Below are 14,659 nucleotides of genomic sequence, written 5' to 3' on the forward strand. Positions count from 1 at the left end.
CTTGTCCCCAACCAGACACCACACACCAGCACGCTCCAAAAGGTACAGGCGCCTTATCAGCTGCCGAGAGCTGGCGAGAGTAAACAGGACGTCCCACAACAGCGCCGGGGTGCAGATGAAAGCAGGCTGGCCTGAGGAGCCTGCCAAGTATGCGAGAGCAGCGGGCTTTGCTTTTGTTTTCCTTTTGTTTATTAATGCATGTATTTATTTACTTTTCGGCCCACGAGGAGGGAGGGAGGAAGGAGAGGCTGGGAGCTTGGTGTGGGACAAACCGGAGGGCTGGTGTGCTGCCTGCCCTTGCTCCCGAAGGCTCAGTGGGGTGGTTTCGTTATTTTATTTTATTTTATTTTATTTTATTTTATTTTATTTATTTATTTTCCTTCTCCAGGTGTTGTACCATGCTCAGCATCGCCCCCAGCCTGTACCCCTGCCAAGGGGCTCCTGCTCCTTGCAGCAGCATCCCAGGCTCGGTGGACACTTAACACAAGATTTGGGCTGTTCAGCGGTAGAACAGGCCCCCTGAACCCAGCCTTGCCTGGGGCGAGGTGGGTACTGCCCCATCCTGGCTGCATCTCCCCATCCCTTCGGGGGGGGCCGAGGGAGGGACAGCCTCCAGAAAGGGTGACAGCACCGCTGCCGGGAAGCGCCCGCGCTGCTGAAACCGCGGCCCCGTGAGCAATAGGAAAATACGCGGGCGAGCGGCGGCTGGCACAGCTTCCTGCGCCTGACGCAGTTCCCCTTCGCTGACCCCATACCGGAGGGGGGGGCCAAGGGGCACCAAACCCTGCACCCACCGTGCTGCCCCTGGCCCCGGTCAGCGTGCGCTGGGGGAAGGCAGCATTGCTGTCCACCCTTCCCTTTCTCCGGGGAGCTTTTCGGGTACCTGTGGATGTTTTTGGGTATCTGGATCAGGGTGATGCTTCAGTTCCCCAGGGAAGGATCCAGACACACACACACACACACACCCCCACCCCCCCCCCCGCCCACAGCATCCCAAGGGCTGGGAGGGTTGGGGGATTTTTGATTTTTGGGGTTGTCTGAAGGGTGTGTGGGTGTTGGGAAGGAGGGGGTTGTTGCTTTAGCACACGCTGACTTCCTGCTAGGCTGTATTTTTAGCAAGGCCAACCCCTGATAACCGAGAGATTCAAGCGAAACTGTAAAGTATGTAAGTGTGCGCTGAAAAGGAAAAAAAAAGGTGCCGGGTATGGAGGAAGGTGGGGGGAGGAGAGGATGGCGCAGGCAAAAGCTGGTACCGGTGCGGCACAAACAGGGCTGGTTTCAGAAGGGGGGCGGGGGGGGCAGATCTTTTGCTATTGCCACCGCCCATGGAAGCTGGGGCTCGTTACTTGCAGGTGGGTGCTCGGTGTTGGCTGAAACAGTGACGGAGAGGGCAAAGGGAGGGAGGGGGCTTGGCCCCCCGCAGCCCCTAACCTTCCCACGCACACGCCTGCCCGCCGGCTGTTAACAGCACCCTGCTAACAACCGGCTCTCACCTCGCCCCCGTCGCCTCCGCTCCCACCCCAGAGCCTGGGAAAAACCAGCCCCGAGGCACCAAACCCCGCCGGAGCCTTTTGGGGAGGGAAAGGAGGAGAGGACCCTCGCACCATGGGATGCAAATGGCCGGTGGATCCCGGTACCCGTGGGAAAAGAGAGGGATGCAGGTGCAACACATCATTCCTGCATCCCTGAGAGCTTCATTAGAGGCGATAACATCCACAAAGAGATGCCGGAGCCCAGGACCAGATGACTGTGGTCAGCAAAAAAGCTGTTTTATTGGTGAGGACTCCCACGGAGACCCCGTGGCAGCGACTGGGTTCAAGTCCCTGAGAACGTGCTGTCCATGCTGGTTCCCCATCCCACATCTATTGCTTTAAACACATCCTAGTTACAAAAAGCACAGAGTGATGTTCCAGATACTGGAACATATAAATTAAGGTAAGTGATAGGTACAAGACATTGCAATTTTTTTTCTTTCTTAAACAGATTATCAGAAGGTTGGGGATTTTTTTTTTTCTGATCCACAGAAAACGTATAAAAAGCATTTTAAAATCTACATAATTCTCAAGGTTGGTTTTTTTTTTTTTTTTAAAAAAAGGCACAGTAAAAAAAATACTGGCGTAATAACATATTTACAACGCACCCATTATGGGCTATTTTCACTCAGCTTCAGGTTGGAAATGTTCAGCTCCAGCTCAGCCCGCTTACCCCAGGGGTGCGGGGCTGGTGGGCAGGCAGGGCGGCTGGGGAGGGGGGGGATACAGAATCCCCCTCCCTCCCCAGCTAAATCCCTCCCTGGGTCCCAGCAGGGAGACAGCAATGGCCGGGCTGGGAAACATCCCCTGCCCACGGTGGGTGCTCTGGCCAGCCCAGCAGCACCCGCAGCCAGGCCAGGGCTGGAGGATGCTCTGGGCCCACGGCGGAGGGGGGGGGACACCCACGCAGCCCCCGGCTGAACCTTGAAGTGCTCCTTTGCAAAGGCGCGGGCTGCCCGTGCTCAGCCTGCCTGCACCCGCTGCCTGCAGCCGGCCCGCGAGCAGGCAGGGAGGGGGCACTGAAGGGAGACTCTGTACAAACACAGCGCCCACGCTGCACCGGCGGCTCTGGAAAAGCCCTCCTCCCACCCCCCATATTTATAGAAAGTCTTTACATTAGTCTCTATAAATAGTGCATAGATCGATGCTGCCGGCAACAGTCCAGCCAGATGGGGGGAGCTCCAGGAAACGGAGCTAACGCCAACACCGGCTCGCAGCCCACCCCACCGTCTCCCTCCAGTGCGGCCGTTGAGCACCCAGCAGCTTTGCGGCACCCCGGAGCAGCGTTCGCCATGGCTGGGAGGCTTCCCCTGCCTGCCCTCTGCCTGCCCACCGAGCCGGGGAGCAAAACTCGCCGGTGACCCTTCATCTGAATCAGGAGCCGGAGATTTGCTGCTGAGATTTTGGGGCTGGGAGAGAGGATGGGGCAGGTGAGGGGATATGGGAGTGGGTTGGGGAAGGAACACACCAAAAAAACTTAACATCTGAAAGGAAAGGAAAAAAAAAAAATGGAGAAGCAAGCCTGGGGGAGGCAGAACCATGCAGCGCCTGCGGTCGCTCCCCACGCATGGCGTGGGGCCCGCCAGTGCCACGGGGGTGCCCAACAGTTAAGTGCTCAGGACCCGTCCTTCCCCGCCGTCCTGTAGGGAGCGGGCAGCGGGCACGGGCAGCCGGGCAGGCAGGGCAGGGGACAAGGGGCCGCACAGCAGCCTTCAGTACACACACACTGTGCAATACCACAGCAATGACGTCCGTCCGTCTGTTCGCCTCGCGGCAAGGCCGGACCGACACACCCGCACGCAGGTCCCACAAGCCCGTCGGATACCGGGGAAATTCGGGACGAGGTTGGAGGGGACACGCATCTCCTAGTAAACCACATTGGTGGGGCACCATGGCGTGTCGGGGTACAGCAGGCAGTGCACGGAGCGAAACCTGCGGAGGAGAGGAACGATGCTGAGCATGGGGTGGTGGTGGCCCTGCGGCACCCCGGCTCGGGGGGGGGCAGGGTCCCCCCCATCTCACCTGGATGGGTCCTCCTCGACGGAGAAGGCTCCCTTCATGTGGATGGAGTTGCGCTTGTTTTCAAACATGCCATAGCTTAGCGTCACCTGGGGGGGAAGCACAAGGAGGGTCAAGCGGCTGACGCAGCCATGAGGATCAAGCATGGGGGGGGGGCTACAACATTCACCCCATTTCCCAAAGCCTCCAGTCACACTCTGCATCATGCCAGAGGGGTGTGCTGATGGGGCTTTCCCTCTCCACTGATGTTTTGGTCGCATGTCAATCAAGATCTTAGCCATGATGCCCAATTTTCAGGTGACAACACGAAACCTGATGGCGGTATCGTCCACCCCAACCCCTCCATCCAGGGGATCAGGACAGGGATACCTGCTTGTGGATCTCTGTCTTGGGCACCTGGTGGAGGTTCTCCAGGTGCGAGTGGAAGAGGTTGCTCCGGATGAGCTTCACCCCCAGCACGGACTCAATGATGTAGCCGATGGTGCAGTCGTCGGGCAGGCGGATCTTCTCCGCTGTGCTCATGAAGTGGCCCCCGCTGCGGGGAGAGAGAGAGGAGCTGCAGAGGAGCAAAGCCTGGGGGGGATGTGGGCACCCCATGGGGTCTGGGCTTGGCCAGTGGGTGCCCAGCTCTAGCTCTAATTAAAAGTCAGCTAGACTTGGGGGAACGGAGGTCCTTCCCAGCTTGTTTCCAAGCCCCCTGCAGACACCCTCAGCAAGGCAAAGAGAGCAAGGCAGTAGGACACGGTCCAACGTCCATCCCCAAAGATGTTGTCGCTGCTCTGCGCCCCGCTGGGACCATGACAAGTCCCCACAGCAGAGCAACGCCAATGCTCTTACCTGGCCCACGGGCTCATCTTCAGCGCCAGCCCCCGGCTGATACAAAACCCCGCTCCGCCCGTGGCAAACCAGAAATGCACAGGGTGCTGCGAGAGAGGGGAAGCAACAGCAGTGAGACCTCCTCCCACCGACCGCGGAGCAAACCCCAGCCCAAATTAAGCCAGCCCAACCCTCTCGCACCCCGCCTCACCATCTTGTTCTCGCTGATTCTCTCTGTAGCCTGGATGGGCCGGTCCAGGCTGGGCTTCCCGATGTAGATGTCCTGCGTGTGGGGGTAGCTGGAGAGCAGCTTCACCAGCGTCCGCACGTTCACGTAGTTGTCATCATCCACGTGGCAGAACCACCTGCGATGGCAGCAGTGTCACACCGGGACGGGGCAACTCCCCAGACCCCATGCTCAGATATGGCCCCAAAAACACGAACGGCCTCTGCCTGCGCCGTCCCCCCCAGCAGCCGCGGGCGTTGCTTACTTTCTGCCGGACTCGATGAACTTGTCATACTCCACAGCCATCTTGCAGGACAGGGCCTGGCGGCTGTGGGCGGCCGAGCAGTTGGTGTTGATGACATTTCCTGTAGGAAGAGACGGGGGTCAAAGCCCAGCGCCGGGGTATCCCTCACCTCCCTGCTTGCTCAAACTGCGATGCTTCAGCACGCACATTCCAGGGGCACCAGGGCGACGGAAACCCCATGGATGTCCCTGATGTTCAGTGGCCTCCATGCCACATATTTTGGGAATGGCTTTTGGATCCACATGAGCCAATGGAAGGGATGAGCAAGGGATGCGGATGCAGCAGACGCACCAGGGCTGAGCTGTATCCCATGTGCTATGCACGATGCCACCCTACATCACCTTGCCCATCCCGGGGCCATGTACCAGCCTCCCCAGGAGCGAGGGGGTGTCCGTGAGCCCGCTTCTTTACCCAGGACATGATAGCCAAAATCCTGCCCTATTCCCACTGCCTTTTCCCACAGCAGCCACCTGCTATTTGCTTGCCCAGCTCAAAGGCAATCGCTTCCCAGCCTGAAAAGGAGTCATTTGCATGGGGAGAATAGAACGAGCTGACCCTGGCCCCAGGGAGCGGCTGCCAGGGAAATGCTCCCAGGAAACCCTGGCCGCGTTGCCCATCAATCCCAGCTCACCCCAGGGACAAACTGGTGCAAAGGCACCCTACCCCATTCGCGTGCTCCCCAGCGGCGTCATGCAGGAGACGGGCTGGACTGGCTGGGAAGGAAACCCGTCCCCAGGCAGAGGGTGCTTTAGGCACCATCAGTGAAACAAGTTGCCCTGTTCTCAGCCCAGGTTCCTATGGTGAGGGCCCCTGAGATTAGTGTTTAACCACTGGCATTTTGACCATTTTTTCAGAGTTCCTGGGGCAGGCTCCAGGCCAGCCGTGCTCCCTGGGCAGGGGCTCCTCAGGGAACCTGGCCAGGTCATGCATGCAAAGGGACAAGGGCCGCAGACTCACGTGCTTGCTTCTTCAGCTCCTCATCCTCCCCATCCGTGAAGATGAAGGTCTGAAAGAGAAGATGAGGCACCTTTGAGGACTGAAGAGTTGAGGCCACACAGCTCTGGTCACCACCTGGCACAGCTGGGCAGCACTGGGGATTGGTCCTGCTGGGGTGCTGGTGGTGACTTCCTCCTCCTTGCTAAAACCAGCAGCACCAGAGCCAGGCAAACCCATGACACGCTCAGCCTCTGACCAAGAAAGGTGCCAAGCCGTTCTGGCAGGACACAGCACGCAATGCCGTGCCTCACTGGGGTGCAAACCCCAGTGCCCTCCCTGCTGAGCATCCCCATCCTCTCGCTTTTTCCGCAGGGCAGCAGCAGGCAGGAGGATTTGTGGCGATGCAAGGGCTGTCCCCAGCACAAGGCAGGTGCACAGAGAGGAGCAGGTGATGGGGAGCGGGTGCAGCGCACAGCTTGATCTGAACAGGGACTTCAGACTTTAGCCGGCACGGCTGGCACGTGCGGCCAGGGACGCCAAAGCAGCCGCCCGGCAGCTCTCCCTGCCCAGGCAGGTGTGTTTGCCCACGGCGCCGGCTGCCAACCACATCCCCACCTGTGTCAACAGCACGTGGCCGTCCCCAGCCACTTGCACAACACCCCCACAGCTCCTCTCCGCTCCCTGTCCCCCCCAAGGGTGGCTGAGCCAGTGCTGGCGGGTGCCTCTCACCAGCCCCAAGGAGGGGACGGTCCCTTGCTGCCACCCCGGCACAGTCTCCGCGGTGCCAGGCAGCACCCTACCTCCTCCCCGGGCAGCCGAGCTGCCCGTCCGGCTGCGCTCCTCTATTTGCACAGCTAATTCCTGGCATATGCCGCCCGGGAAGGAGGATTGGAGGGGGGGCTGCTGTTGGCCTGGGATTTGGGGAAGGGCGAGAAGCAGGAGGAGAGAGCAGGGGGTGGGAAAGGCATCGCCATCAATCAGCAGGCAGCAAACAAAGCTGGAGGAGAGAAACCACAACCAGCTGCCAAGCGCTATTAAAAACCAGACGTGCACAAAAGGGCAAAGGAAGAAAGACAAAAGGGCTTGGGGAGGGGGGGGGAGGAGGAAGGCAGGAGGAGGACGATGGAGCCCAAGCACTGGGGATGATGAATTACAAGTGAGCTGGAAACTGGGTGCCACCCCGCAGCCGGCCAACCCCGGGAACGCGCTGGGGTTTTGTGGCTTGTTTGAGGAGGTGGGTACAATAGCGGGGTTGACTTTACTCAGTGGAGGAGAGTTAAGCGGGCAGCAGCGGTCATTAGCATACAGCTGCGCTGGTTAACCCGGCCGGCCCGTGTTTGCTCAGGTCCTGAGCAGGGAGAGCCCAGATCGGCAGGAAGGCTGGATGGGAGGGGAGGAGGGCACGTTCCTGGGGACAGGGCTACAAGTGACCTTTGGGGCTTGAAAAGGAGAAAAGAACAAGGAAAAAACAAGGATGGAGGAGGTGGGAAGGCAAGTTTTTACAAATGCACAGCCTGCCATGCAGCCCTGCTTTTGGGGAGGGACAGAGGTCAGCCCCCCATGGGTCAGGAAGGCAGTGAGTAAAGGGTTAGGGGATGGGGGACCCCTCTGATGAGGGGGGAACAGCTGGGGGACAGCCCATCGGTTGCAGGACCAAGGATGCCCGTGGTCATCATGGCCCTGGGACACATGTCACTGCTGGGTTAGGACAGGGTCAGTGCTGTGCGTGGAGGAGGAGGAGATCACCCTCAACCGATGAGGGGTCCAGCCAGCATCTCGCTGCTGGTCCCCATTTCCCCCAGGCGCTCAGGGTGGGGTGTGTGTGTGTGTGTGTGTGTGTGTGTGTGTGTGTGTGTGTCAGGCAGCTGCTGGGGCATGAGCTGACCCAGGGCAGCAGGAGACCATCCAAGGATGCTCAAGATAACCCCATCACAAGCCCTTTCTCATCTACCCCGAAACACAGTGTCCTGGTACATCTCCTCCAGGCTCCCGCCCCGCCGGAGTGGGACAGGGGAGGTGGGGGACACGCAGCCTCTGCGCAGGCGAGACAGAAAATGTTTGCTTGATTAGCTCAGAAACGCCATCCAGCAACTGTGCCTCCAGCCGCTCCAAAAATAAACCCGCAACTAATCCTCCAGCTCAGCTGCTATAAATAGACCACGGGGACAATTGTTTATTACTCGCCCACACCGAAAGGCTTCATCCTAAGGAGGCATCTTCCCTCTGGCCTCTCCCCACGTATATTCCCCTAATTTTCCCGGTGCAGGTGGACCAGGTGGCACCTTGGGGACCAGGACAGGGGCGCGCAGCCCTGCAAGTCACCTCACAGGGGCTACTGGGGCCTCACAGGTTGCCCACCTCCCTCCCAGCCCCATCATGAAATACAATTAATAAAAAAATAGAGGCTTTAATTTTTTTTAGTAATTAATTTGTCCACATTCTGGTGGGGGAGAGGAGCAGAGGTACCAGCCAAGCCTGGGAGGGGACAGGCAAGGAAAGGATGAGGACAAAAATACCCCATGTTGGTGTGATGAGGGAAAAAACCTGGATCGGCTTCAGCATCCCTGATGCAGGGCGCTGGGCATCAGGGCAGCACCGGGCTGCAGCGGGGTGAGCAGGAAGGGACACAGTAACTGAGCTGGCACCTACCAAGCCACCATCTCCAGACCCAAAAGCAGCAGGGCCAGGCCCCCAGCCCTCTCCCAGGCAGAAGGCACCAAAGCCCTTACACCCACTCCCCTCCACCTCTCCCCCACTTGGCCCCCATGCCAGCCGTGGCACCGAGGGGTGCCAGGACCTCTTGGGGCCCCCCCACAGTAACTTTTCCTGCAGGGTGCAGGAGAGGAAGGGCCCGCTGCCCCCCCCCCCAGCCCTTGCAGGAAACCTCATTGTTCTCAAAACTGCAGCTTCAAGAAACACAGGATGCCAAATCCCTCCCAAACAATAGCTGCCACCGCTCCATACAGCCCCGCACAATGTGCGGCCTCCGTGTACAGGGACCGAGAGGCACCCGGGGTCCCTACGGCTGGGATGGGGTCAGCCCCCCCGAAGCTGCCTGCAAGGAGCCAGGCAGCCGCCGGCAGCCTCCCACCTCCTCTTCACCCTTGGGGAGGACCCATTTCTTTTCTTTTTTTTTTTTCCTTTTCCCCTCCCCTTCATTTCTCCTTTCGTGGTGACTCATTTCCCCCTCCAGCAACCGAGCTGGAGGGTTGCTCATGGCTGGGTGCTGCGCAAGGTGTCCCACCAGCCAGGGCCACCCCGGGGTCACCCTGCCCCCCCCCCCCCCCCCCGCCTGGCCAAGCAGTCCAGCCAGCTTCCAGGGTGACACATGCTCAGCAGACCCTGCACCATCACCATCCCCATCTTGCCTGGCAGCACACCCACCAAAAAGGAGAACCTCGGCTGGGCAGGCACCCCCGTGACCCTGCAGTGCACAAACCCTGCCCCCGCGCCATGTCTCACTTCCCCGTGCTGGGAGAGGATGGAGCACCCCGGCACCCAGCTACGCAGCATCCCCCTTTCACCCCCAGGACAAGGGGGAAACGGCCACCCCACTTGGGTGCGGGGGGAAGGAGGCAGAGAAGAGGTGCTGGGGGGGTGTGGGGGGGTGCTCAGCCTCCCTCTGGGCAAGGGGCTCGGGGGGGGGGGGGGGGGGGGGAGGGGAGGTGAGGGTGCTGCCAGAGCAGGTCCCTGCCCAGCTTTGTGTACCCCACAGCAGATGTTTTCCCTCCATCCTACTTCAACGGGTCCGGAGCAGCAGGATGGCAGTGTCCCTGCAATGGCAGCATCCCCACTCCTGCCTGGGGGTGGCTTTCCCCAGGACTAGGGACAGGGGGGTCTGTGCTGGCACAGGGGTCCCAGGGCTGGGACCCGCAGAGGCAGGGAAGGGGCTTGCAAGGCCGTGGGCCCTTCCTCCCCCGGCTCCTTTCGGCAAGAGGAAGAATCCTCCGCTGTAATTTTAAATGCTATAATTTTTTAATAACCTCCTCGCAAACAATGAGCTCATTGTGCACGGAGGGTCCCCCACCCTCCCGCCTGGCGCTCCACGCGCGCCGCTCATCGGCTCCGGAGCTTTTATGGACAAGGACAGCGGCATCGTTTAGGGCAGGCAATTAAGGGGCCCCCACCCCCAAAAACCACACAGGCTGCCCAGGGGGGCAGAAGGGAGCAACCCTCACACATGAGCCGAGTTGAGCGGTGCTCAGCAGGCCCTGGCACACAGCCCGGGGCTGGGGGGAGCCAGCTGCACCGTGGAGCTGGTTTGGGATGAGCAGCCCTCTGGTCCCAGCCGCTCCAGCGGGAGCCCAAGTGGGGGACACGTGCCGGCAGTCACCCCGAGGATGGGGACCCTGGCCAAGGTGCTAGAGAAATTTGGGAGCTGCCATCGGAGGAGCGTGCTCTCTGGAAGGCAAACCCATCCCCTCTGCCCCGAGAGCAGGAATTTTTCAAAGGCTGCAATTATCGCGCCGAGCTGGAGGACGCCAGCGGATCCCACGCTGGTGGGATGGCAGCCCGGCCCAGACCCCTCGCGGGCACTGCGGCGTGTGCTGAGCCACCCGGCCGCCTTTGGGGTGCCCTGGGGACAGGGGATGTTTCTTATGCAACTCTGCCACTGCAAATCACCCGACTCAGCAGGAAAGCAGTGGGTTTGGACTTGGTCCTGTCCAGGATTTCTGCCTAATGGCTGTTTTCCTCCCCCCCTCTCTTTTCTTTCAAGTGCAAAGTTTCCCCAGACTGCACTCCAGCATCCTAAGGATACTGAGACAGCTGGAAACTCTCCCCAAAGCAAGGAGGGGAAAAACCCATAACTCTCCTTCAACAGCAGCTTGTCCGGTCTGGATTGTGCAACCCGAGGAATAGATTTAGAAGGGAATAGTGATCTGCCCTCCCCATGCACAGAGAAGCAGGAAGGAGAAGGGGGTGCCCTTTGCAGTGTCTTGGAGGGGACAGAGGGCAGGAAACAGGGACTATTGTGGGCAGAACAAAGAGCAGCCAAAGGAGGACACAATAGCTATTCCCCCTATCTGCCAGAGTCCAGGCTGGAGTTACCTGCTGGATTTAACCCCTTCTCACCAGTGCCTGCATCCCTCCTGCCCGGAGAGCTGCCTGGCTAACGAACAACCAAGAGGGAGGCTGGGGTTTGATGCGAGAGGAGGATCAGGGGAAGGAGAGACGTGGCATCGGGCGTGGGGGATTCTCAGCCCTTGAGCAGGAACTTCCCTGCATCAGCGAGGCAGCACACGTGCCTCAGCACCATTAGTGAAACAAGAGCGGGACAGGATGAGCAGAGACGGGCCTGACTCAGACCAAGAGAGACGTTTGAGCAGAGGCAGCACCCCGCTGTCACCAAACCACCCTCCTGGGGCAGGAACCCCAGGGCCAGGCAAGGAGGGGATGCAAGAACTGCACAGCCCCCCCAGGACAGGGAAGTAAGGGAGAAGAGCCCCACGGCACCAATGCTACACTCCATGCAAAAAAACCCCCAACTTCACGCCAAGTTTGGGGGAGCCCAGGGTGCCCCAAAGCTTCCCAGAGACAGTGGCCAGGTCAGCGTGGGAAGATGGGAGCCGATCGCCACCGGCAGCACGGGTTCATCCCCTCTGCTTCCATGCGTCCCCCCCAGCCCTTGCTTTGCTCCGCAGAAGTTTGCGCCGCCTCCAGCTCTCTCGGCAGCTCCTTGTCCTCAAGTGCTGTACAAGAGCCGTCACTCAGCGGCTTGGCTTGTCAGGCGGGCACCTCGCCGGGCTGTGGCCCCCCTGGCTTCATGGCCCTCATCTCTAGGCAACCTGACCTGGACACGGCCGGCTCCGGCTCCCCCGTTCCCATGGAAAGTGCCACACAAGAGGCTGCGAAGCCTTTTCTCTGCGCCAGGAGAAAAGGGGCTTTGTTAGCTTGCCCAGGGGGACAGCGTGAGAGCCGAGCCTCGGGTCTCTGGGAATCCAAACGGACAAACGAAGCGCAACAAAAAAAAACCTAGAAGAAAGCCGGAGCTCACAAGAGGGAGGGAAAAAAAAGAGCAGCCATTCCCAGGATCATCTGTAGGTGCTCAAAGAGCATTTCCCCCCCCCACCACTCACCACCCCCTTGCAGTGACAGCAGAGCATAAAAGAGGTTTCCATTAACTAACTGTACCAGGGAGAGATAGCAGAGCCACTGCCAAGCCCAACAGACCAGAGCAAAAAAAAAAAAAGGGACAAGATTCACAGGGGAAAAAAGCAAGATGACGCTTGGGGTAAGTTGCAGGAGCCAAGATCCCAGAGGGTCCGATAGACCCAGGTGAAGGAGGCAGGGGCAGGTTGATCCCCCCCGCCCTTCCCTCCACAACCACTTCAGGCTTCTGAAAAAAAAAAAACCAAACCAACAAAAAAACCCCAAAACCAAAAAAAAACCCACCCACACAAAACAGTTTGCAAGCAAGAAACACGATTCCAGGACAGGAGGAAACACGTGAAGACAGTAGGACGGAAAGGTTAGGACCAGGCATAGCTTACTTGGGAAGTTGTCTAAGGATAGGAAAAGTGTCTTAAGAGCAGATGGCAATGCACATTTCCTAAGGAAACAGCTTTTTTTTCCCTTTACAATTTTGCTTCAGTACTTGAAGGACAGAGTGAGGGACTGCCAGGGCTCTGGGCAAGACATCAGTAAGGTCAGGAATCGGACTTGCTGTAACAGCCCTAGTGCGGGTGAGCCAGAGCAGACCTGAAAGAGCCCCCAGCCACTCCAGTCCTACCCAGTTCCCAGCAAGGGGACTGAGAGCCTTGGCATGTCCCAGTGCTCTCCCAGCCCTAGGCTGCTAAACTGGGTATCCTATGGGCAACCCAACTGCAGGCACCTCGTGGGACTCCGCTAAACCTCACCCACAGCCAGGCTCTGCAGCCCAGGAGAGCACCCGCAGGGACCTGACCATGATTATGGCACCAGTGGAGTGGGCTGCATCCCTACACCATGCCTCAGTTTCCCCAGTGGAAAGCAACTTGGGGAAAGCTCTGCAATGGGAGCCACTCAGCATGAAGGACCCTAAAGCAGAGTTTGGGGGGTCTACTGAATGCAAGGAGCCCAGGTCAGGCTCTCTCCATCACTCACCCATCCCAAACTCACCCTGCAACACCACATTTCACCCAGCCAAAAACATGGCTGGCTCCAGAACAGCCCAGACAGCCTCAAAATGCCACCCTGCTCAGCGATATGGGGGAGCAGAAAGAGGAGGCAGCATTTGCCAGGTCACAGGACCCCCCAGACCACGCACAACGAAGGGCCAGGACCACGACTGACACCCGTGGGCTGCAGCCCAACCCGTGCCGCTCCATCCCGGCAGGGACCGTGCCCGTCCCCATCCCCTTACCATTTCGCGGTTGCGGGAGATCCAGGTGTCGAGCAGCAGCTCCAGCCGCGCCTTGTGAAACTTCTTGGTGGTCTTGACGGCGATGAAGACATCGCGGGGGGAGATGTCCTCGGCCGGCGGCCGCGGGGGGCTCGGCGGGGCGGCGGGCAGCTCCCGCCGGGCTCGGCTCAGCCGCCCGAAGTAATCGGCGAAGCTGCGGAGACCGGGGGGACCCTGCCCCGCCGGGGGGGCCACCGCCGCCGCCGCCCCCAGGCTCTGCAGCGCCCGCTGCGCCCCGCCGGCCTCCCCCCGGGCCAGCCCCGGCCTCCCCGGCGGCTCCACCATGAGCACCAGGAGGCAGGTGAACATGGAGCCCACGAGGGACAGGAGCAGTTTCCTCCCGCAGCTCTTCAGCATCCTCCCGCCGCTCTTCTCCGCGCCGCCACCGGCCGCGCTCCGCCCGCCCCACCACCGGCCCCCGCCGCGCCGCCGCCGCCGCCTTTAAACCGCCCCCGCCCCGCCCGGGGAGGGACGTACCCGGGGCCGCCCCCACGCGGGGCGTGGGCAGCGCGCGCCCGGCCCTGCCCGTAGCTTGCCCGCGCCGGCTCCGTCTCCCCGCGTCCTCCCCGCCAGCCCCCTACACGCGTCCTGCCTGGCCCCTGCCCGTGGCTGGCCTCTGCCCTGCCTGGCCCCTGCTCATCTCCTGCCTGCGCCCTGCCCTGCCTTGCCCACGGCCGGGAGCGAATGGCAGGGTGCAGGCAGGCTTGCCTGCTCCTCCTTCCCTGCCGTCGAGGCCCGGGGGTATGGTGGGCAGGGTGCAGGATGGGGGTACGCTGGTCCCTGCAGCCCCCAGCGTGCTGGGAGCATCGCTCGCTGCTTCACCGGCAGCAACGGGCACGTTCCCCTTCCCGCTCGTCCTGAGCTGTCATTTCCCAGAGCCCTCCACCGAGGTTTTCTCACAGCCGTGTCCAAGAGGTTACCAGAAAGCTGCCCAGCCTGACCAAACTCCGGGCAGTTTCCCATCAGTCTCTTCTGAGGCCAAGCATAACTTAAAAAAACCAAAAAAACAAAACCCCCCAAAAACCACAGCACTCCTCTCACTTCCACCAAGCTCCAGCCTGGTGGGTAAACCTGGGAACAGAGCGCTGGGGGGTCTGTTCCCATCTCTGCTCAGGGAGACCTGGAGACGCTCCCAGACCTGGCTAACCCCATCCCGAGTGCAGGACGGTGCTTTGGAGCTGGTGCTGATGGGCAGCCCCACAGTGCAGGGATGTCTGAAAATAAATGCTACATAGATGCCAAGCAAGCCCCCCCAGTGATCACCAGCCATGATAAGGACGCCTTGTTAAATGAGATACCGTTTTTCCAGCCAGGCAGTGGGAGAAGTGGTGGATGCAAGGGAAAAGTGGGTTGAAATCTGGTCCCGGATGTGCCACCAACCTGCTATTTTCCTGACGCCAAACCCCGGGGCCTTTTCTCCCCCTTATCCACCCTCTCTGCAGGCA

General features: G+C 60.2%; 1 protein-coding gene across 1 annotated transcript; it reads right to left on the minus strand.

Annotated features, from left to right (window-relative positions):
- Positions 1-1,745: 1,745 nt before the first annotated feature.
- Positions 1,746-13,621, minus strand: LFNG (LFNG O-fucosylpeptide 3-beta-N-acetylglucosaminyltransferase). Its single transcript, XM_054842395.1, has 8 exons — positions 13,176-13,621; positions 5,855-5,903; positions 4,859-4,958; positions 4,579-4,732; positions 4,389-4,474; positions 3,921-4,086; positions 3,555-3,640; positions 1,746-3,464 (listed from the first exon to the last, which is right to left on the minus strand). The coding sequence occupies exons 1-8, from the start codon at positions 13,569-13,571 to the stop codon at positions 3,398-3,400; spliced, it is 1,104 nt and encodes a 367-aa protein (XP_054698370.1). The 5' UTR covers positions 13,572-13,621; the 3' UTR covers positions 1,746-3,397.
- Between the last annotated feature and the right edge of the window lie 1,038 nt (positions 13,622-14,659).

Source organism: Grus americana, chromosome 15, assembly GCF_028858705.1.
Source record: "Grus americana isolate bGruAme1 chromosome 15, bGruAme1.mat, whole genome shotgun sequence".
In the NCBI taxonomy this organism is placed as follows: Eukaryota; Metazoa; Chordata; class Aves; order Gruiformes; family Gruidae; genus Grus; species Grus americana.